The following is a 24,238-nucleotide window of genomic DNA, read 5'->3' on the forward strand; positions in this document are numbered from 1 at the left end:
ATCTACAGCCACTGTTGCCTGATTGGCTGCATCCAGTAAGATGCCACTAACTACCTGTGCAGACCTGGGCACACCGATCGACCAATACCAATGGCGACCTGCCTGCTCAAGGTCTGGGTCAAAAGAGAGGCAGGTGCAGAGTTATGCAATGGGCAATAATCTATTTGCCTCAATGTGGCAAGAAGTGCACTTCCTACCTTCAAATGAATACTGTTGGTTCCTCTGCTCTGTGCTCAGTCTCCTCCCGTTTCCCAGGCCTTGCCTGTGGGCTATCTCACCACCGGCCCAGAGAACTGCAACTGGAGCCCAGTTAGTGCTCGCAGTTGGTGGGATTTATTCCAATGAGGCCTGAGGATAGCCCCCTCTTCAGGCGGTTAATGCCCTGATCATTTAGTGCAAGTTATCAGGCACTATCAAACTTAAGCCTCAGTCTCTATGATCCAGGTGATGACACCAATCCCGTCCAGATTCCTCTCATTAATGATTCATGCTGTAGCTTTTTAAAAATTTGTTTCTGGGATGTTGGTGTCACTGACAAGGCCGGCATTTATTGCCCATCCCTAACTGCCTTTGAGAAGGTTGTGGTGAGAAGCTGCCTTGAACCGCTGCAGTCCGTGTGGTGAAGGAAATCCCACAGTGCTGTTCGGGATTTTGACCCAGCGACGATGAAGGAACGGCAATATACTTCTTAGTCCGAATGATGTGTGACTTGGAGGGGAATGTGGAGGGGGTGGTGTTCTCATGCGCCTGCTGTCCTTGCCCTAGAGGTTGCGGGTTTGGGAGGTGCTGTCTAAGAGTGTTATTGGAGCTGCACTCATCCAGGCAAATGGAGAGTATTCCAGTGATATTATCTGGTGCACATTAGGAGCATTTCTTTAAAATACACAGGTGGTCTCATTATCCTGTTTGATCCATGCAGGTCATGGAGGTTCCTAATTTCCTGAATCCCAAGACTGATAATAACCTTCCGGTGATCAATCCCCTTTGCTGCTCATTTCATTCAGTAATATCACTGTAATAAAGCTACTCGGCTGGGAAAAGTAGCAGACGCTTAAAGCACCTGTGGCCCTGTATCAGGTCAGGGGTTAGTGCCTCAAGGAAAGGTTCAATTGGCTGGTTGAATGGTTGGGGGGAGGATCATTGGGAGATTATTCTTCTCTTTGCTTCATGCCTTGTAATTCTTTGTGTTTATATTTCAGCCGGGAGATGCCATTTACCCAAAAGATGAAAACGGGAAGTATTTTTACCACCCAACAGACCTGTGTGCCACCTGGGAGGTATGGTAGGGCATACCCTCATTCTCCCCTCTCTGCGTTATGTGTAAAACTGCCAAATAGATTTCAATTGAGGCAAGTGCGAGGTCATCAACTTTGGACCTGAAAAGGAAAGATTAGAGCACTTTCTAAATGGTGTAAAGCTAGAAACTATGGAGGTCCAAAGTGACTTGGGGCTCCATCTACATCGATCATTAAAATGTCACGGACAGATACAGAAAACAATCAAAAGACCAATGCTCTGCGGACCTTTCTATCTAGAGGACTAGAACACCAGGGGGTAGAAGTTAGGCTACAGCTGTACAGAGCCCTGGTCAGACCACACCTGGAGCACTGTGAGCCGCTCTGGGCACCACACCTTCAGGAGGATATATTGGTCTTGGAGGGAGTGCAACGTAGGTTTACCAGAATGATACCCAGACTTCAAGGGTGACATTACAAGGAGAGATTACACAAACTCGGGTTATATTGCTGGGGAATTTAGAAAGTTACAGGATGATTTGATCGAAGTTTTCATGCTTTTAAGGGGAACTGATGGGGTAGAGAGATACTATTTCTGATGGATGGGGAGTCTAGAACTAGGGGACATAACCTAAAGGTTAGAGCCAGGAGTTTCAGGACTGGAGTTTGGAAACACTTCTATTCAGAAAAGGTGATAGAAGTTTGGAACTCTCTTGCACAAACAGCAATTCATGCTGGATCAATTGTTCAATTTAAATCGGAGATTGATAGCGTTTTGTTAACTTGGACAAATGTGCATTAATTAAGGAAAGTCAACACGGATTTGTTAAAGGCAAATTGTGTTTAACTAACTTGATTGAGTTTTTTGATGAGGTAACAGAGAGGGTTGATGAGGGTAATGCAGATGACGTGATGTACATGGATTTCCAAAAGGTGTTTGATAAAGTGACACATAATAGGCTTTCAGCAAAGTTGAAGCCCGTGGAATAAAAGGGACAGTGGCAGCATGGATACGGAATTGGCTCAGTGACAGGAAACAGAGAGTAGTGGTGAATGGTTTTTCGAACGGGAGGAAGGTATACAGTGGTGTTCCCCAGGGGTCAGTACTGGGACCACTGCTTGTCTTGATATATATTAATGACTTGGACTTGGGTGTACAGGGCACAATTTAAAAATTTGCAGATGACAGAAACGTTGGAAGTATAGTGAACAGTGAGGAGGTTAGTGATAGACTTCAGGAAGACATAGACAGGTTGGTGGAATGGACGGACACGTGGCAGATAAATTTAACGCAGAAAAGTGCGAAGTGATACATTTTGGTAGGAAGAATGAGGAAAGGCAATATAAACTGAAGGATACAATTCTAAAGGGGCTGCATGAACAGAGAGGCCTGGGGGTAAATGTGCACAAATTGTTGAAGGTGGCAGGGCAGGTTGAGAAAGCGGTTAAAAAGGCTTATGGGATCCTGGGCTTCATAAATAGAGGAAAGAGAACAAAAGGAAGGAAGTTACGATGAACCTTTATAAAACACTGGTTGGGTCTCAACTCGATTATTGTGTCCAATTCCGGGCACCGCACTTTAGAAAGGATGTGAAGGCCTGAGAGAGGGTGCAGAAAAGATTTACGAGAATGGTTCCAGGGATGAGGGACTTCAGTTACATGGATAGACTGGAGAAGTTGGGGTTGTTCTCCTTCGAGTAAAAAAGGTTGAGAGGAGATTTGATCGAGGTGTTCAAAATCGTGAGTGGTCTGGACAGAATAGATAGAGAGAAACTATTCCCATTGGTGAAAGGGTTGAGAACCAGAGGACACAGATTTAAGGTGATTGGCAGAAGGACCAAAGGCGAAATGAGGAAAAACGTTTTTATGCAGCAAGTGGTTAGGATCTAGAATGCACTTGAAGTACCTGAAGGAGAAATTTGCAGGGCTATGGGAAAAGGGCGGGGGAGTGGGAGCAGCTGACGTGCTCTTGCAGAGAGCTGGCATGGGCTCGATGAATGCTGTAACCATTCTATGATTCTAACTGAAGGTATTAAGGGATAAGGGGCAAAGGCGAGTATATGGAGTTCGGTCGCAGATCTCATTCAATTGCAGAACAGGCTCGAGGGGCTAAATCGCTATCCTGTTTCTAGAGCTACTCTTCACCCCTTGTGAAATAGATCCACACATCTGCCCATTCCTCATGCCTCTGTGTAAAATAGTTCAATATTTGTCTGTTCTTCACCTCTGTGTGTGCATTAATTTTATTTGTTTATTATGGTTCTGGATATTTATTGAGCCTTGTATACATGATTGTGTTCCTGGGTATATGATTGTAGACCTGGGTATATGATTGTAGACCTGGGTATATGATTGCAGATCTGGGTATATGATTGTAGACCTGGGTATATGATTGCAGACCTGGGTATATTATTGTAGACCTGGGTATATGATTGCAGACTGGGTATCAGATTGCAGACCTGGGTATCTGATTGTTGATCTGGGTATATGATTGTAGATCTAGGTATATGATTGTAGACCTAGGTATATGATTGTAGACCTGGGTATATGATTTCAGACCTGGTTATATGATTGCAGACCTGGGTATATGATTGCAGACCTGGGTATCTGATTGTAGACCTGGGTATATGATTGTAGCCCTGGGTATATGATTGCAGACCTGGGTATCTGATTGTAGACCTGGGTATATGATTGTAGATCTGGGTATATGATTGTGGACCTGGGTATATGATTGTAGGCCTAGGTATATGATTGTAGACCTGGGTATATGATTGCAGACCTGGTTATATGATTGTAGACCTGGGTATAAGATTGTAGACCTGGGTATATGATTGTAGACCTGGGTATATGATTGCAGACCTGGGTATATGATTGCAGACCTGGGTATATGATTGTAGACCTGGGTATATGATTGTATATCTGGGTATATGATTGTGGACCTGGGTATATGATTGTAGACCTAGGTATATGATTGTAGACCTGGGTATATGATTGTAGACCTGGGTATATTATTGCAGACCTGGGTATATGATTGTAGACCTGGGTATATGATTTTAGACCTGGGTATAAGATTGTAGACCTGGGTATATGATTGCAGACCTGGGTATATGATTGTCGACCTGGGTATATGATTATAGACCTGGGTATATGATTGCAGACCTGGGTATATGATTGTAGCCACTAGTATATGATTGCAGATCTCGGTATATAAATGTAGACCTAGGTATATGATTGTAGACCTGGGTATATGATTGCAGACCTGGGTATATGATTGTAGACCTGGGTATATGATTGTAGCCACTCGTATATGATTGTAGACCTGGGTATATGATTGCAGATCTCGGTATATGATTGTAGACCTGGGTATAAGATTGTAGCCACTCGTATATGATTGTAGACCTGGGTATATGATTGCAGATCTCGGTATATAATTGCAGACCTAGGTATATGATTGTAGACCTGGGTATATGATTGTAGACCTGGGTATATGATTGTAGCCACTCGTATATGATTGTAGACCTGGGTATATGATTGCAGATCTCGGTATATGATTGTAGACCTGGGTATAAGATTGTAGCCACTCGTATATGATTGTAGACCTGGGTATATGATTGTAGCCACTCGTATATGATTGTAGACCTGGGTATATGATTGCAGATCTCGGTATATAATTGCAGACCTCGGTATATGATTGTAGACCTGGGTATATGATTGCGGACCTAGGTATATGATTGTAGACCCGGGTATGTGATTGTAGCCACTAGTATATGATTATGAACCCGAGTATATTTTTTTAAATTCATTGTCAACCCTAATTGCCCTTGAGAAGGTGGTGGTGATCCGCCTTCTTGAACCGCTGCAGTCTGTGTGGTGAAGGTGCTCCCACAGTGCTGTTAGGGAGGGAGTTCCAGGATTTTGACGCAGTGACTATGAAGGAATGGCGATATATTTCCAAGTCAGGAGGTGTGTAACTTGGAGGAGAACTTGCAGGTGATGGTGTTCCTATGCGCCTGCTGCCCTTGCCCTTCTAGGTGGTAGAGGTCGCGGGTTTGGGAGGTGCTGTCGAAGAAGCCTTGGTGAGTTGCTGCAGTGCATCTTGTAGATGGTACACACTGCAGCCACGGTGCACCGGTGGTGGAGGGAGTGGATGTTTAAGGTGGTGGATGGGGTGCCGATCAAGTGGGCTGCTTTGTCCTAGATGGTGTCAAACTTCTTGAGTGTTGTGGGAGCTGCACTCATCCAGACATGTGGAGAGTATTCCATCGCACTCCTGACTTGTGCCTTGAAGATGGTGGAAAGGCTTTGGGGAGTCAGGAGGTGAGACACTCGTCACAGAATACCCAGCCTCTGACCTGCTCTTGTTGTCTCAGTGGCTGGTCCAGTTAGGTTTCTGGTCAATGGTGAGCCCCAGTGTGTCGATGATGGGGGATTCAACGATGGTAATGCTGTTGAATGTCAAGGGGGGAGATGGTTAGACTCTCGCTTGTTGGAGATGGTCATTAGAATGAAAGTGAAAAGGATTTTTATTTAATATAAAAACTGGAAATGCTCAGCAGGTCAGGCAGCATCAGTGGCGAAGGAAACAGTTAATGTTTCAGGTGTGATTTCAGATTTCTAGCATCCATAATATTTTGCTTTAGTACAAGCATTTTTATTTGCTAGGCCCTGGAAATGTGTAAAGATGCTGGTTTGGTGAAGTCGATTGGTGTGTCAAATTTCAATCGCAGACAGTTGGAGCAGATCCTGAACAAACCAGGCCTGAAGTACAAGCCAGCAGTAAACCAGGTACTGTCCATTTACAACATGTAGTGTCATGTGGTGGTCCTACTTATTGCAGCAGATGGAGTGACACCTTCATCCTAAAGGAAGCCTCTCCGCTTGGCCATACATTCCACCACATGTCCCACCAGTAGCAGTGCGGCCCTTTATCAGCAAATCACACCTTGGTCTGTCCCCTGCTCCTCCGGTACCTTCTCCTCCTTTGAGCATCTCACCTTGTTCCATCCCTCTCGCCACTATTTAAATTCCTCGTTCTCTACTGCCCACCCAACTTCCATGCCAATATTCTCACTGAGATATCTGCACTGCTTTCTTCCCTCAGCTTCTGCACCGAGCGACTTCTCATCCTTGGTGATTTCAACCTGAATCGCAACTCATCAGACCCTGTCTCCTCTGAGTTCACTGCCCTCCTATCATCTCTTAATCTCTCCCTCGATATAAACTCCCCTACCCAGATTAATGGCCACATCGTTGACCTTGCCGTCTCATGTCACCTCTCTACTCCCATTATGTCAATAACGTCACTTCCTTCTAGGTCTGCCCCTGAAAAAACTCTCACCCAAGTCACTTACAATTACACTTTAAAATTCCCAACCGTCTAGTCTTTGTCCTGACATTCACCATGTACATCTACAGCTACCAATCTGCTCAATCACACCCTCCTAGTCCTCATTAAAATTATTATTCTCTCTCATCCCGTTCACTCCCACTTGTAACGCCCTCATCTCCGCTCACTTAAGTCAAAGGGACGTAGACTTGAACGTTTATGGCAGATAACTTCTTTAGCTATTCATCACCAGATCTGGCTAGACCACAGAAAGCACTATCGGGTCCTACTCTTCTCTGCCAAAACAGCTCACTATTTCAGGATCATTCTGGAGTGCAAAAATAACCCCCAGATTTTTTTCTCCACTACAAACCGTGACCTTAAACCCCTCTTCCCTGCCTCCTCCATCCTCATCCCCAACAACAAGTGTGAGGAGTTCATGGACACTAAATTTGGGCTAAAAATTCACCAACCTTGCACCCGTTTTTTTGGCGATATTTTTGGGGAAGTCTTGCGGCGGTGGTTTTTAAATATCGCTGGGGAGCGGACCGCCACCATGCAAGACTTGAAATATCGCTTTCGCCAACAATTTGGCTCACAGCGCACCCGTATTTAGGATGAAAAAAACCGCCAGGTAAAAAGCTGCGTTGCAGCCCCTAGAACAGCAGTGAGTATGAAGATCTGCAAAAACGGTTAGTTAAAGTTCTTATTTTTTAATTCTTTTGCAGCGATTCGCTAGTTATGTGTCTTGTGAACGTTTTGTGATTTTTTTTTAGCAATATATTTTTTGGTTTTTTCCCCACTCCCAAGGCCTCTCTCACAGCGGCCTCGGAGTAAAGTTGCAGAAAATTAGTGGTTTGCGCCACAATTCCTCGTGCAATGCCGATTTTTACCGTTGCGTAAATTGAAGCCTGAATTTTAGGCCTTGCAGTGATAGCGGAGTGAAAGCGGTATTTTTGGCGAAAAAAACTAATTTCTGGCCCTTTGTCGATCAGCTAACTCTGCTGCTTCCCTCCAGTCCCCTAGTCCACAGGGACAAACTTCCCCTCAGGTTCCCACTTGCACTCGCCCTGAACTTGCATCTTTCTCTACATTCTCTCCAATATTCCCTCGTGTGCTCTATACGCTCGTCCTGTCCATGAGCCCGTCTCCTCTTTTGACCCTATTCCGACCAAACTGCTGACCACCCAACTTCCCTTCCTGGCCCCCATGTTAGCTGATATTGTTAACGGTTCTCTCTCCTCAGGTACTGTTCCCCCGCCCCCTCAAGTCTGCCACCATCACCCCCTCCTCAAAAAATCCACCCTTAACCCTTCTGTCCTTGCTAACTACTGTCCCATCCCAATTCCCTGACTCCCCCACCCTGACTCCACCTCTCCTGACACTCCCCTCTTCCCCCCAACTCTCCCCCCGCCCCGGACTCTCACCCCCGCCCCCGACAACCCCCTGCTCCCGACTCCCTCCTGCCCATCCAGCCCCTGACTCCCCCGTCTCCAGACACTCCCTCTCTGGCCCCGACTCCCACCACCCCCGACACCACCCTCTCCCGAGACTCCTCCTCCGTCCCCGAAACTCCCCCTCCACCCCCAACAATCCCCCGACTCCCCATGTCCATGACTCCCCCCGCCCCCAAGTCACCCTCTCCTGACTCTCCCCCTGCCCCCGACTCTCCCCCTGCCCCCGACTCTTGCCCTGCACCCGACTCTCCCCCCGCACCCGACAACCCCCTGCCCCCGAGGCCCTCCTGCCCCTGCCCCTGACTCCCCCCCTGCCCCCCCGCTCTGGACACTTCCCCTCCAGCCCCGGCTCCCCCCGCCCCCGACACCCACCTCTGATAACACTCCCCCTCCGCCCCAACTCTCCCCGCCCCCGACTCTCCCCGCCCCCAACTACCCCCGCCCCCGACTACCCTCCCTTCCCCAACAACCCCCCTGCCCCCGATTTCCCCGCCCCGACAGCCCCCTGCCCCCGACTCCCTCCTGCCCCCGACTCTCCTCCGGCCCCCGACTCCCCCTGGCTCCCGATTCCCCCCCCTCCCCCAACAACCCCCTGCCCTTAATTCCCTCCAGCCCGCCCCGCCCCTGACTCCCCCCTCTCCTGACACTCCCCCTCTGCCCCCAACTCTCCCCGACCAGACTCCCCCCACCCCCGACTCTCCCCCACCCCTGACTCCCTCCACCCCCGACTTCCCCTCCCCCCAACTTCCCCTACCCCCCACTCCATCTGCCCCCAACTCCCCCCGACTCCCCCCCGCCCTCGACTCCCCCCACTGAGCCAGACTGAGACCCTTTATACTGAATGCCATTTACACAGAATAATGCCAGGCCAATAAGTGCGTCCACTGCTCTTAATTACAAAAGGCTTTTTCTTTTTGTCTTTTTCTGCTCAGGTCGAATGCCACCCGTACTTTATTCAGACTAAGTTAAATGAATTTTGTGACTCCCATGGCATTGTCATCGTGGGCTACAGCCCCCTGGGAACCTGTCGTGACTCCCTCTGGTAAGCAGTTTGGTGACTTGCTTCCCCTCTCTGAGTGCTCACTCCCTGTTGGGGTAAGTTCCATGGGCTTCTCACCCAACTGACCATTCTTCATGTGTGTCGCGGTCAGAAATTGTGCCTGAGATGGTGCAGTGGTTGAGATCAGATACCTTCACGTGGATCTCTATCCTAAGCCGGGTTGTTGGGTTGTAAATTCACCCCCCATCGCTCTGCAGGGTAGAGTCCGTGACCAGCAGCAATTGCTGAAAAGCTGGGTAAGCCCAAACCTCTCCCCAGCTCAGCTAATCTAAGCCCACCTTAGTGAGGTTAACATTCTAACTCTCGACCTTTGCATTGCTGAGCAGGTCACAGCTCAGCAATGTTCAAATCTTGTTGCTACGGACAGAATAAAAATGTCTGCAGCTTTGGGATTGGGCAATTTACCTCTCTCACCGACATCGCTTTACCTCCATAGACACAATTCTTGCCTGATGTGATGCCATAGATGTGCAGTACAATCTGGGCCAGGAATCTTGACAGATTATTCTCCTTCAGTAGCCAGGGGCACTGAGGTTAATTGTAATAGCACAGTTACTCCTGTCTTCATAATAGTCGGGTGTCAGGCGTTCCCCTGTGGGCAGCACTCATGCCCCTCAGTCAGAAAGTTATGGGTTAAGGCCCCACTCCAGAGACTTGAGCACATAATCCATGCTGACACTTCAGTGCAGTACTGAAGGAGTGCTGCACTGTCGGAGGTGCCGTCTTTCACATGAGATCTTAAACCGAGGCCTCATCTACCCTCTCAAGTGGACATTAAAGATCCCATATCACTAATTAGCAATCTCGTTGTGCGAGGCCCCTTGGGGAAGAGTGACCATAATATGGTGGAATTCTGCATTAGGATGGAGAATGAAACAGTTAATTCAGAGACCATGGTCCAGAACTTAAAGAAGGGTAACTTTGAAGGTATGAGGCGTGAATTGGCTAGGATAGATTGGCGAATGATACTGAAGGGGTTGACTGTGGATGGGCAATGGCAGACATTTAGAGACCGCATGGATGAACTACAACAATTGTACATTCCTGTCTGTCGTAAAAATAAAAAAGGGAAGGTGGCTCAACCGTGGCTATCAAGGGAAATCAGGGATAGCATTAAAGCCAAGGAAGTGGCATACAAATTGGCCAGAAATAGCAGAGAACCCGGGGACTGGGAGAAATTTAGAACTCAGCAGAGGAGGACAAAGGGTTTGATTAGGGCAGGGAAAATGGAGTACGAGAAGAAGCTTGCAGGGAACATTAAGACGGATTGCAAAAGTTTCTATAGATATGTAAAGAGAAAAAGGTTAGTAAAGACAAACGTAGGTCCCCTGCAGTCAGAATCAGGGGAAGTCATAACGGGGAACAAAGAAATGGCGGACCAATTGAACAAGTACTTTGGTTCGATATTCACTGAGGAGGACACAAACAACCTTCCGGATATAAAAGGGGTCGGAGGGTCTAGTAAGGAGGAGGAACTGAGGGAAATCCTTATTAGTCGGGAAATTGTGTTGGGGAAATTGATGGGATTGAAGGCCGATAAATCCCCAGGGCCTGATGGACTGCATCCCAGAATACTTAAGGAGGTGGCCTTGGAAATAGTGGATGCATTGACAGTCATTTTCCAACATTCCATTGACTCTGGATCAGTTCCTATGGAGTGGAGGGTAGCCAATGTAACCCCACTTTTTCAAAAAGGAGGGAGAGAGAAAACAGGGAATTACAGACCGGTCAGCCTGACATCGGTAGTGGGTAAAATGATGGAATCAATTATTAAGGATATCATCGCAGTGCATTTGGAAAGAGGTAATATGATAGGTCCAAATCAGCATGGATTTGTGAAAGGGAAATCATGCTTGACAAATCTTCTGGAATTTTTTGAGGATGTTTCCAGTAGAGTGGACAAGGGAGAACCAGTCGATGTGGTATATTTGGACTTTCAGAAGGCTTTCGACAAGGTCCCACACAAGAGATTAATGTGCAAAGTTAAAGCACATGGGATTGGGGGTAGTGTGCTGACGTGGGTTGAGAACTGGTTGTCAGACAGGAAGCAAAGAGTAGGAGTAAATGGGGACTTTTTAGAATGGCAGGCAGTGACTAGTGGGGTACCGCAAGGTTCTGTGCTGGGGCCCCAGCTGTTTACACTGTACATTAATGATTTAGACGAGGGGATTAAATGTAGTATCTCCAAATTTGCGGATGACACTAAGTTGGGTGGCAGTGTGAGCTGCAAGGAGGATTCTATGAGGCTGCAGAGCGACTTGGATAGGTTAGGTGAGTGGGCAAATGCATGGCAGATGAAGTATAATGTGGATAAATGTGAGGTTATCCACTTTGGTGGTAAAAACAGAGAGACAGACTATTATCTGAATGGTGACAGATTAGGAAAAGGAGAGGTGCAACGAGACCTGGGTGTCATGGTACATCAGTCATTGAAGGTTGGCATGCAGGTACAGCAGGCGGTTAAGAAAGCAAATGGCATGTTGGCCTTCATAGCGAGGGGATTTGAGTACAAGGGCAGGGAGGTGTTGCTACAATTGTACAGGGCCTTGGTGAGGCCACACCTGGAGTATTGTGTACAGTTTTGGTCTCCTAACCTGAGGAAGGACATTCTTGCTATTGAGGGAGTGCAGCGAAGGTTCACCAGACTGATTCCCGGGATGGCGGGACTGACCTATCAAGAAAGACTGGATCAACTGGGATTGTATTCACTGGAGTTCAGAAGAATGAGAGGGGACCTCATAGAAACGTTTAAAATTCTGACGGGGTTAGACAGGTTAGATGCAGGAAGAATGTTCCCAATGTTGGGGAAGTCCAGAACCAGGGGACACAGTCTAAGGATAAGGGGGAAGCCATTTAGGACTGAGATGAGGAGCAATTTCTTCACCCAGAGAGTGGTGAACCTGTGGAATTCTCTACCACAGAAAGTTGTTGAGGCCAATTCATTAAATATATTCAAAAAGGAGTTAGATGAAGTCCTTACTACTAGGGGAATCAAGGGGTATGGTGAGAAAGCAGGAATGGGGTACTGAAGTTGCATGTTCAGCCATGAACTCATTGAATGGCGGTGCAGGCTAGAAGGGCCGAATGGCCTACTCCTGCACCTATTTTCTATGTTTCTATGTTTCTATTTAAAAAAGAGCAGGGGTGTTTTCCCTGGTGTCCAGCCCAACATTTATCCCACAACCAACATCACTAAAAGAAATGACCTGTTCATTTATCTCATTGCTGTGTTTACGGGAACTTGCTGTGGCTGCTACGTTTCCTACATTACAACAGTGACTACACTTCAAAAATACTACATGGGCTGTAAAGCGCGTTGGGATGTCCTCAGATCACCAAAGACGTTATACAAGTGAAAATCCTTCTTTTTTTCACGTCTACTGACTTACTTGTATTACAGCTTTGCATCAGAATGGAGGGCCAACTTAAAACACAGCACATCGCCCCCAGACAGGGCCTGCAGCAGGTGGTGAGAGAACCAACACGAGGGAAAAACCTACTTGACCTTATCCTCACCAATCTACCTGTCGCAGATGCATCTGTCCATGACAGCATTGGTAGCAGTGACCACCGCACAATCATTGTGGAGACGATGTCCCGTCTTCACACTGAGGACACTCCATCATGTTGTATGGCACAACCACCGTGCTAAATGGGATAGATTCAGAACAGATCTAGCAGCTCAAAACTGGGCATCCATGAGACGCTGTGGGCCATCATCAGCAGCAGAATTGTATTCCACCACAATCTGTAACCTCATGGCCCGGTATATCCCTCACTCTACCATTACCATCAGGCCTGGGGACCAACCCTGGTTCAATGAGGAGTGTAGAGAGCATGCCAGGAGCAGCACCAGGTGTACCTGAAAATGAGGTGCCAACCTGGGGAAGCTGCAACACGGGACTACATACATTCCAAACAGCGGAAACAACATACTACAGACAGAGCTAAGTGATCCCACAATCAACAGATCAGATCAAAGCTCGACAGTCCTGCCACATCTAGTTGTGAATGGTGGTGGACAATTAAACACACAGCTCCCTGAATATCCCCATCCTCAATGATGGCGGAGCCCAGCACGCAAGTGCAAAAGACAAGGCTGAAGTGTTTTAAACCATTTTCAGCCAGAATTACTGAGTGGATGATACATCTCGGCCTCCTCCTGATGTCCCCATCATCACAGAAGCCAGTTTTCAGCCAATTCGATTCGCTCTACGTGATATCAGGAAGCGGCTGAGTGCACTGGATACAGCAAAGGCTATGGGCCCCGACAACATCCCGGCTGTTGTGCTGAAGACTTGTGCTCCAGAACTAGCCACACCTCTAGCCAAGCTGTTCCAGTACAGCTACAACACTGGCATCTACCCGACAGTGTGGAAAACTGCCCTGTAGAATGGCAATGGGACAAGGTACCAGAGAGTGTCCGGTACCTATGGGACTGTACCCAACAAAGGTGGTGCTCTCCGGAGGCACAATCGGAAGGGGGCTTTTTGCAAATTACATGGTGCTTGTCTGTGTTTGCAGGGTGAACATCGAGATTCCCTCTTTGCTGGATGACCCTGTCCTAAACTCTGTGGCAGCAAAGTACAAGAAGACAAGTGCCCAGGTGGCTCTGCGTTACCAGCTTCAGCGTAACATAGTCGTCATTCCAAAAAGTTTTAACCCAGAACGCATCAAACAGAACTTTGAGGTAAAGTGTAGTTTAAAGTTATTTTACACTGAGGTACCAATTTGTTTAAATGTATTTTACATTGAGGTAATGTTTTGCTTAAATGTGTTCTATTATATAGAATTACATAGAAATTTACAGCACGGAAGGAGGCCATTCGGCCCATCGTGTCTGTGCTGGCCGACCAAGAGCTATCTGGTCTAATCCTACTTTCCAGCTCTTGGCCCAGCTTACGGCACTTCAAGTGCATATCCATAGGATGAGGGTTCCTGCCTCCACCACCCATTCAGGCAGTGAGTTCCAGACCCCCACCGCCCTCTGGGTGAAAAAAATTCTCCCCAAATCCCCTCTAATCCTTCTACCAATTACTTTAAATTTGTGCCCCTGGTTATTGACCTCACTGCTAAGGGTAATGGGTCCTTCCTATCCACTCTATCCAGGCCCCTCATAATTTTATACACCTCATTAAGGTCTCACTTGAGGCCTCCTCTGTTCCGAAATAAACAAACCCAGCCTATCCAATCTTTCCTCAAAGGTAAAATTCTCCAGTTCAGGCAACATCCTCGTAAACCTCCTCTGTACCCTCTCTAGTGCAACCACATCTTTCCTGTAATGTGGTGACCAGAACTGCACACAGTACTCCAGCTGCGGCCTAACCAGGGTTTGATACGATCCATTCCACTGGTTCTGCTCCACACGAGCTTCCTTCCACCTGTCTCTATCTGACCCTTGCAACATAACCTTCCTCCTTTCTCCCTCGTGCACTTGTCTAGTTTCCCCTTAAATTCATCGATGCTTTTTGATACGTCCTTAATATACACTATAAATGCACACGGGGCCCATGCTTGAGAGAAGGTCAGTCTGTGACCTGTCCTTTATTCCTCAGCACTCAAGTGCAGGAAGTGGGTGGAACCTCCACTTTTATATCTGAAGATCCAGGTTAGGAGTGTCTCCCACAAGTTCACCACCTAGTGGTCATTGTTCTCACAGTGCACAATTAGGTCAGATTATACATGGGTTATATTGCTAGTTGAATACATGACATCACCTCCCCCCCAAAAGTCTTATTGGGATCACAGGTTGAGTCTCTCTGGTGGTTTACGCTCTCTGTAGAGTGCCTGAGTTGGGGCTCTGGTTGTTGGGCGCTGGCCTGAGTGTCTGCTGTTTGCGCTGCCTCAGGCCTATCCGGACTGCCCACAGTGACTGGGCTCTCCTCCCTTTGGTCCCTGTGTTCGGTCACCTGTGGAGGAGTGAACTCTATATTGTGTTCTTCCTCTGCTTCTTCTATGGGGTTGCTGAACCTCCTTTTTGTTTGATCCACATGTTTGCGGCAGATTTGTCCATTGGGAAGTTTCACTACCAGAATCCTATTTTCCTCTTTGGCAATCACAGTGCCTGCGAGCCATTTGGGCCCTGCAGCGTAGTTGAGGACAAAAACAGGGTCATTTACATCAATACATCGCGCCCTCGCATTCCTGTCATGGTAGTCATATTGTGACTGGTGCCTGCTCTCGACAATTTCTTTCATGGTGGGGTGTATAAGGGATAACCGGGTTTTGAGCGTCCTTTTCATGAGCAGCTCTGCGGGTGGAACCCCTGTGAGCGACTGTGGTCAGGATCTGGAAGCGTGATAAGCAGCTTTGTAGGGAACCCCCTTGGATTCTGAGCATCCCCTGTTTTATTACCTGCACTGCTCGTTCTGCCTGGCCGTTTGAGGCCGGCTTGAACGTTGCCATTCTGACATGGTTAATTGCATTGCCTGCCATGAAGTCCTGGAATTCAGTGCTTGTGAAGCACGGGCCATTGTCGCTGACCAAGATGTCCGGTAGACCGTGGGCGGCGAACATTGCCTGTAGACTTTCTACCGTGGCAGAGGATGTGCTTGAATTTAAAATGTCACACTCGATCCATTTGGAGTAGACGTCTACTACAACCAAAAACATTTTTCCCATGAAAGGACCTGCGTAGTCCACACGGATGCGTGACCAAGGCTTGGCAGGCCATGGCCAGGGGCTAAGGGGGGCTTCCCTGGGCGCATTGCCCAGCTGGGCACATGTGTTGCACCTGCGAACACAAAGTTCCAGATCTGCGTCTATCCCTGGCCACCAAACGTGTGACCTGGCAATTGCCTTCATTATGACAATGCCCGGGTGCTCATTGTGGAGTTCTCTGATGAACACCTCTCTGCCCATCTGGGGCATGACTACACGGTTTCCCCACAGTAGGCAATCGGCCTGAATCGAGAGTTCATCCCTGCGCCTGTGAAATGGTTTAAATTCCTCAGGGCATGCCCTGTACGTGGCTGCCCAGTCCCCATTCAGGACACATTTCTTGACTAGAGACAATAGCGGGTCTCTATTTGTTCAGACTTTAATCTGACGGGCTGTCACAGGTGAGCCTTCGCTTCCGAAAGCTTCAACAGCCTTGACCATCTCAGCAGCATGCTCGGTAGCCCCCTCAGTGGCAGCTAGCGGGAGCCTGCTGAGTGCATCGGCGCAGTTTTCGGTGCCCGGTCTGTGCCGAATTGTGTAGTCATAGGCGGTTAGCGTGAGTGCCCACCTCTGTATGCGGGCCGATGCGTTTGCATTTATGGCCTAGTTGTCGTCCAAAGGGGACGTTAGAGGTTTGTGATCTGTCTCCAGTTCAAATTTCCTGCCAAACAGGTACTGGTGCATTTTCTTTACCGCATATACACATGCGAGCGCCTCCTTTTCTATCATCTCGTAGCCCCTTTCTGCCTGGGACAGACTTCTGGAGGCATAAACTACCGGCTGTAACTGACCCTTGGCATTGACATGCTGCAACACACACCCGACCCCATAGGACGACGCATCGCACGTTAACACAAGTTTCTTACATGGGTCATATAGCGTTAACAGATTGTTGGAACATAACAAATTGCGTGCTCTATTAAAAGCCCTTTCCTGGCTGTCCCCCCAGACCCATTCGCGACCTTTGCGTAGGAGCATGTGTAGCGGCTCTAGCAGCGTGCTCAATTTGGGAAGAAAGTTACCAAAATAGTTCAGGAGCCCCAGGAACGAACGCAGCTCCGTCGTGTTACGGGGTCTGGGTGTTCTCTGGATTGCTTCCGTCTTGGACGCAGTAGGGCTGATCCCGTCTGCTGCTACCCTCATCCCCGGGAATTCTACCTCTGGAGCTAGGAAGACGCACTTCGCCTTTTTCAGTCGCAGCTCTACCTGGTCCAGTCTGCGTAGCACCTCCTCCAGGTTGTGGAGGTGTTCTTCAGTATCGTAACCCGTGATGAGGATGTCGCCTTGAAAAACCACCATCCCTGGAATCGACTTGAGGAGGCTTTCTATATTTCGTTGGAAGATCGCGGCGGCCGAGCGAATCCCGAACGGACATCTGTTGTACTCAAACAACCCCTTGTGTGTCGTGATGGTGGTCAACTTCTTCGACTCATTCGCCAGCTTCTGGGTCATGTAAGCTGAGGTCAGATCCAATTTTGAAAAAAGTTTGCCACCGGATTGCGTCGCTTGATGGTGGCCTTGTAATCACCACATATCCTGACCGACCCATCCGCCTTGAGCACCGGCACAATTGGGCTCGCCCAGTCACTGAATTCGACTGATGAGCTGATGCCTTCCCTCAGTAGGCGGTCCAAATTGCCTTCTATCTTTTCCCGCATCACGTACGGCATCACCCTGGCCTTGTGGTGTACTGGCCTGGTATCCGGGTTTATGTGAATCACTACCTTGGCCCCCATGAAAGTGCCAATGCCGGGTTGAAATAATGAGTCAAATTTGTCCAGGATCTGTGAGCATGATACTCGCTCCACAGAGGAAATTGCATTGACATCACCCCATTTCCAGTTCATGACAGCAAGCCAACTCCTCCCCAGTAGTGCTGGACCATCCCCCGGGACAACCCAGAGTGGCAACCTGTTCTCCGAATCTTTGTGGGTCACGACTACTGTGGCGCTGCCTAGCACAGGAATGATCTTCTTTGTGTATGTCCGTAGCTATGCGTCAACCGGCGATAATTTTGGCCTCCTGGCCTTGGACGCCCACAACTTTTCAAACTGTTTGGTACCCATCAGGGACTGGCTGGCCCCCGTGTCTAGCTCCATTGATACTGGGATGCCATTGAGGAGCACTTTCATCATTATCGGTGGCATCCTGGTGTATGAACTGTATACGTGCTCCACATGAACTCGCTGAACTTCAGCTTCCAGCGATTTCCCCCAGCGTTCATTTCTGCAATTTCTGCAGGTAATTTGCTCATTTCTGCAAACTCCGGCTGAGTGTGTGCCTCCACGCCTCCAACATGAGCTGCTGTTGGAAACAAAAGGTCTCTTGCCAGTTGATCGTCCCTGACTGCCCCTGTTATTGTCCTTGAGTGCACCATTAACAGATGTTGATGGCCCCATTACTGGCCACATTGGCCCTTGCAATGGTGTGAATTGCCATTCAGCTTGCCATTGTCTCTGTCGAACTCCCCCTCTGGATTCGGCTACATGTTGGGGCATGCCCGATTACCCTTGTCTGCCTGGAGAACTGTGTGCTGCTTTAACAATGTTGAATCTCTGTCCCAACCACTCCTTAACACAGTACCTCTCGTCTGTTCTGCTAGTGGTCATGCTCGCGTCGTATAAATCCCAATTTCGCGTCGCCATTGATACGTCCTTACTATACAGTATAAATGCACACGAGGCCCATGCTTGAGAGAAGGTCAGTCTGTGACCTGTCCTTTATTCCTTCGCACTCAAGTGCAGGAAGTGGGTGGAGCCTCCCCTTTTATATCTGAATGCAAAAGGCAGGAGGCAACAGAGCAGAGTAGCACTGGGGTAAGTGTAAACCACAAGGTGATAGGAAGGGACAATATGTATGAAGATAAAGGGGCTGCAGGAGGGGTCAAAACTAAAAATCATGGTTTAAAAGCTAGTATTAAAACACTCTACCTAAACGCACGCAGCATTCGAAATAAAGTAAATGAGTTGACGGCACAAATCATTACAAATGGGTATGATTTGGTGGCCATTACAGAAACGTGGTTGCAGGGTGGCCAAGACTGGGAATTAAACATACAGGGGTATCTGACAATTCGGAAGGATAGACAAGAAGGGAAAGGAGGTGGGGTAACTCAGGGCAGTTGTGAGAGATGATATTGGCTCTAATGAACAAAATGTTGAATCATTGTGGGTGGAGATTAGAGATAGTAAGGGGGAAAAGTCAATGGTGGGCGTAGTTTATAGGCCCCCAAATAATAACTTCACGGTGGGGCGGACAATAATCAAGGGAATAATAGAGGCATGTGAAAAAGGAATGGCAGTAATCATGGGGGATTTTAACCTACATATCGATTGGTCAAATCAAATCGCACGGGGTAGCCTGGAGGAGGAATTCATAGAATGCATACTGGATTGTTTCTTAGAACAGTATGTTACAAAACCTACAAGGGAGCAAGCTATCTTAGATTTGGTCCTGTGTAATGAGACAGGAATAATAAACGATCTCCTAGTAAAAGATCCTCTCGAAATGAGTGATCACAGTATGGTTGAATTTGTAATACAGATTGAGGGTGAGGAAGTAATGTCTCAAACGAGCATACTATGCTTAAACAAAGGGGACTACAGTGGGATGAGGGCAGAGTTAGACTGGGAACGTAGACTAAACAGTGGCACAATTGAGGAACAGTGGAGGACTTTTAAGGAGCTCTTTCATAGTGCGCAACAAAAATATATTCCAGTGAAAAAGAAGGACGGTAAGAGAAGGGATAACCAGCCGTGGATAACCAAGGAAATAAAGGAGAGTATCAAATTAAAAACCAATGCGTATAAGGTGGCCAAGGTTAGTGGGAAACTAGAAGATTGGGAAAATTTTAAACGACAGCAAAGTATGACTAAGAAAGCAATAAAGAAAGGAAAGATAGATTACGAAAGTAAACTTGCGCAAAACATAAAAACAGATAGTAAAAGCTTTTACCGATATATAAAACGGAAAAGAGTGACTAAAGTAAATGTTGATCCTTTAGAAGATGAGAAGGGGGATTTAGTAATGGGAAATGTGGAAATGGCTGAGACCTTAAACAATTATTTTGCTTCGGTCTTCACAGTGGAAGACACAAAAACCATGCCAAAAATTGCTGGTCACGGGAATGTGGGAAGGGAGGACCTTGAGACAATCACTATCACTAGGGAGGTAGTGCTGGACAGGCTAATGGGACTCAAGGTAGATAAGTCCCCTGGTCCTGATGAAATGCATCCCAGGGTATTAAAAGAGATGGCAGAAGTTATAGCAGATGCATTGGTTATAATCTACAAAAATTCTCTGGACTCTGGGGAGGTACCAGCGGATTGGAAAGCAGCTAATGTAACGCCTCAGTTTAAAAAAAGAGGGCAGACAAAAGGCAGGTTAGTGTAACAACTTTAGTGGGGAAAATGCTTGAAGCTATCATTAAGGAAGAAATAGCGGGACATCTAGATAGGAATAGTGCAATCAAGCAGACGCAACATGGATTCATGAAGGGGAAATCATGTTGAACTAATTTACTGGAATTCTTTGAAGATATAACGAGCATGGTGGATAGAGGTGTACCGATGGATGTGGTGTATTTAGATTTCCAAAAGGCATTCGATAAGGTGCCACACAAAAGGTTACTGCAGAAGATAAAGGTACGCGGAGTCAGCGGAAATGTATTAGCATGGATAGAGAATTGGCTGGCTAACAGAAAGCAGAGAGTTGGGATAAATGGGTCCTTTTCGGGTTGGAAATCGGTGGTTAGTGGTGTGCCACAGGGATTGGTGCTGGGACCACAACTGTTTACAATATACATAGATGACCTGGAGGAGGGGACAGAGTGTAGTGCAACAAAATTTGCAGATGACACAAAGATTAGTGGGAAAGCAGGTTGTGTAGAGGACACAGAGAGGTTGCAAAGAGATTTAGATAGGTTAAGCGAATGGGCTAAGATTTGGCAGATGGAATACAATGTCGGAAAATGTGAGGTCATCCACCTTGGAAAAAAAACAGTAAAAGGGAATATTATTTGAATGGGGAGAAATTACAACATGCTGCGGTGCAGAGGGACCTGGGGGTCCTTGTGCATGAATCCCAAAAAGTTAGTTTGCAGGTGCAGCAGGTAATCAGGAAGGCGAATGGAATGTTGGCCTTCATTGCAAGAGGAATGGAGTACAAAAGCAGGGAGGTCCTGCTGCAACTGTATAGGGTATTGGTGAGGCCGCACCTGGAGTACTGCATGCAGTTTTTGTCACCTTACTTAAGGAAGGATATACTAGCTTTGGAGGGGGTACAGAGACGATTCACTAGGCTGATTCCGGAGATGAGAGTGTTACCTTATGATGATAGATTGAGTAGACTGGGTCTTTACTCGTTGGAGTTCAGAAGGATGAGGGGTGATCTTATAGAAACATTTAAAATAATGAAAGGGATAGACAAGATAGAGGCAGAGAGGTTGTTTCCACTAGTCGGGGAGACTAGAACTTGGGGGCACAGCCTCAAAATACGGGGGAGCCAATTTAAAACCGAGTTGAGAAGGAATTTCTTCTCCCAGAGGGTTGTGAATCTGTGGAATTCTCTGCCCAGGGAAGCAGTTGAGGCTAGCTCATTGAATGTATTCAAATCACAGATAGATAAATTTTTAACCAATAAGAGAATTAAGGGGTATGGAGAGCGGGCGGGTAAGTGGAGCTGAGTCCACGGCCAGATCAGCCATGATCTTTTTGAATGGCGGAGCAGGCTCGAGGGGCTAGATGGCCTACTCCTGTTCCTAATTCTTATGTTCTTATGTTCTTATGAAGCTCCAGGTTAGGAGTGTCTCCCACAAGTTCACCACCAAGTGGTCATTGTTCTCACAGTGTACAATTTAGGTCAGATTATACCTGGGTTACATTGCTGGTTGAATACATGACACTTTTCGTCCAACCACTCCCTGTGGTAGCGAGTTCCACATTCTCACCACTCTCTGGGTAAAGAAGTTTCTCCTGAATTCCCCATTGGATTTATGAATGACTATCTTATACTTACGGCCCCTTGGACTGCCCCACAAGTAGAAACATCTTCTGTACATCTATCCTAGCAAACCCTTTCATTATTTTAAAGACCTCTATCAGATTACCCTCAGCCTTCAGTTGGATTGGGAGTGAGATCCACAGTGAGGCCACAGTGAAAACTATTGCAGCTGATGAATCATTTGAGAGGGAGCAGCAGTTTCAGTAACTTTTAACCAATATAATGTTTAATTTATTTCTTGTTCCCCTCACTGTCTCTGATTTCTCTCATTTCTTAGATTTTTGACTTTTCTCTGACGGGTGAAGAAATGAAAAAGATCAGTGCTCTCAACAGAAACCAGCGATATGTGGAACTTTTGATGTAAGCTTCCCATCTGTGAAACCAGGAATCAGTGTCAGGAACCTTTCACATCTAATGCAGCCTCCAACTGTTTAAGGCAAAATAACTATTATTGTTCAACCCCACCGAACCCTGATGGCTCAGTGGGTAGATGTGCCACTTGGTGTGGTCCTGGTTCAGGCTGATCTCGTCCAACCCCAGCCCTAGACTCACCCTGCAACAACACTTCCCATTAGCAGTCACTGGATAACCATCAGGAGCAAGTTGATTTTCCCTCTACCTACTGCATTAGCACTGAGGCCAACTGTACCATCTTTATCTGGATCCTCGGTTTTAACCTGCTTCGCAGGTGTAACTGCCGGGGTTCCCAGGCCCTGGGACTCCCACAGCTGCAGTGAGGCGAGGATCACCTCAGGGTTCACTCCTTGTGGGCTGGGAGGAGCAGGATTACCTCCCCACGGTCCCCCCCCCACCACCCCCACCATTCAGGAGCTTATGGTCTCTGTGCCTCAGTTGTGCAATCTGCTAACAGGGACATTGGTGGGGCCCGGCCATGCCATGCATGGATTTTGTTGCCTCACCTTAACCCATCACTCCCTGTTTTGTTGCTGTAGGTGGAGCGATCACCCAGAATATCCCTTCAATGATGAATACTGAACTCCAGAGTCTGTCGCGAGAGGTACAAGGATGGACAAGTGATGCAGGATTCCTGAATGGGGGTGGATGGAACTGAATTGAGGCTCGCAGTACACACCAGCAATCACTTTCTTCTGAGCAAAATGATTGGAAATGAAAAGAAAGATCGTCTTAAATTTTTTGTAGTGCCTGATGTTCGTAAAATCCCTTTTCTTATCGCCCCATAGAACCATAGAAATTTACAGCACGGTAGGAGACCATTTCAGCCCATTGTGTCCGTGCCGGCCGACCAAGAGCTATCCAGCCTAATCCCACTTTCCAGCTCTCAGTCCGTAGCACTGTAGGTTACGGCACTTCAGGTGCACATCCAAGTACTTTTTAAATGTGGTGAGGGCTTCTGCCTCTACCACCCTTTCATGCAGTGAGTTCCAGACCCCCACCACCCTCTGGGTGAAGACATTTCCCCTCAAATCTCCTCTAAACCGCCCCCCAATTACTTTAAATCTATGCCCCCTGGTTGTTGACCCCTCTGCTGAGGGAAACATGTCCGTCCTATCCACTCTATCCAAGCCACGCATAATTTTGTACATCTCAATCATGTCTCCCCTCAGCCTCCTCTGTTCCAAAGAAAACAACCCCAGCCTATCCAATCTTTCTTCTTGGCCAAAATTCTCTAGTCCAGGCAACATCTTCGTAAATCTCCTCTGTACCCTCTCTAGTTATTTTTCTGTACTTATTGTTGCTTGTTGGTTTTTGAGGGAAAGTAAATTGCGGCATGAGCGATATTCCTAAGTTTGGTTTAGGGCCTAATCAGTGGCCACTTCCTGAGTTGCAGTGCATCAGAAAATTGGGTGCTATCTTGCTGTGTCTGTTTAGCGCTCCAATTAGTGCTGCTCATGTTCTTACTGTCAAAGATGTTATGGCACGAACATCGTTGCACCTCAGAAGGGAGGGAGTTGCTATTAAAATAGGGCTGGGATTTTTCAGTTGTGCTCATGATGTACCGGCCATTAATGGTAATGAGCCACAAACGCGACCTGTGTGTTAATGAGACACTGGTGACATCACACTGACCGTGACCTTTGCTCTGTACCTAACCACAGGTCACAGGTCAGGTAACACTCAGCCCCAGAAAAACCGAGAGCCATGAGTCAGACAAGTCAGTGTTCTCGTCGCTAACATTCAGAAAGTCATTGCTGGTTGAGCTTTTCATTACAACATTACAGATTATGGGTCGACATGATAGAAGTGTTTAAAGTTATGAAAGGATGGGACAGAGTAGATAGAAGCAGATTGTTTCCAGTGGTTGAGGGGTGAAGAACGAGGGGCCACAGATACAAGGTTAAATGTTCAAGATTTAGAAGAGAGAACAAGAGAAACATCTTCACAGAGAGTTGTGAGGCTGTGGAATTCACTTCCAGAGTTAGTGTCTGAGGCATTCAAGATTAGACTGGATCGGTGGGTGGAGGAAATGGAATTGAAGGAGGGGTAAATGTGATTAGGACTATTTGCTCGTGTGCAGGGT

General features: G+C 47.4%; 1 protein-coding gene across 1 annotated transcript; it reads left to right on the plus strand.

The window, feature by feature from the left end:
* Positions 1 to 1,203: 1,203 nt before the first annotated feature.
* LOC139257590 (aldo-keto reductase family 1 member D1-like) lies at positions 1,204 to 24,009 on the plus strand. Its single transcript, XM_070874526.1, has 6 exons — positions 1,204 to 1,277; positions 5,898 to 6,020; positions 8,951 to 9,060; positions 13,603 to 13,768; positions 22,016 to 22,098; positions 22,692 to 24,009. The coding sequence occupies exons 2-6, from the start codon at positions 5,907 to 5,909 to the stop codon at positions 22,732 to 22,734; spliced, it is 516 nt and encodes a 171-aa protein (XP_070730627.1). The 5' UTR covers positions 1,204 to 1,277; positions 5,898 to 5,906; the 3' UTR covers positions 22,735 to 24,009.
* The last annotated feature ends 229 nt before the right edge of the window (positions 24,010 to 24,238 follow it).

The sequence above is a fragment of the Pristiophorus japonicus genome, unplaced genomic scaffold (assembly GCF_044704955.1).
Source record: "Pristiophorus japonicus isolate sPriJap1 unplaced genomic scaffold, sPriJap1.hap1 HAP1_SCAFFOLD_873, whole genome shotgun sequence".
Lineage (NCBI taxonomy): Eukaryota > Metazoa > Chordata > Chondrichthyes > Pristiophoridae > Pristiophorus > Pristiophorus japonicus.

What these genes read in the sequence shown, in the direction of transcription:
- LOC139257590 (XM_070874526.1), top strand. Translation starts at nt 5,907, where the DNA reads ATGTGTAAAGATGCTGGTTTGGTGAAGTCGATTGGTGTGTCAAATTTC. An exon ending in ACAAGCCAGCAGTAAACCAG is followed by an intron (nt 6,021 to 8,950) that starts GTACTGTCCATT and finishes TTTTCTGCTCAG; the next exon opens with GTCGAATGCCACCCGTACTT. An exon ending in GCATCAAACAGAACTTTGAG is followed by an intron (nt 13,769 to 22,015) that starts GTAAAGTGTAGT and finishes CTCATTTCTTAG; the next exon opens with ATTTTTGACTTTTCTCTGAC.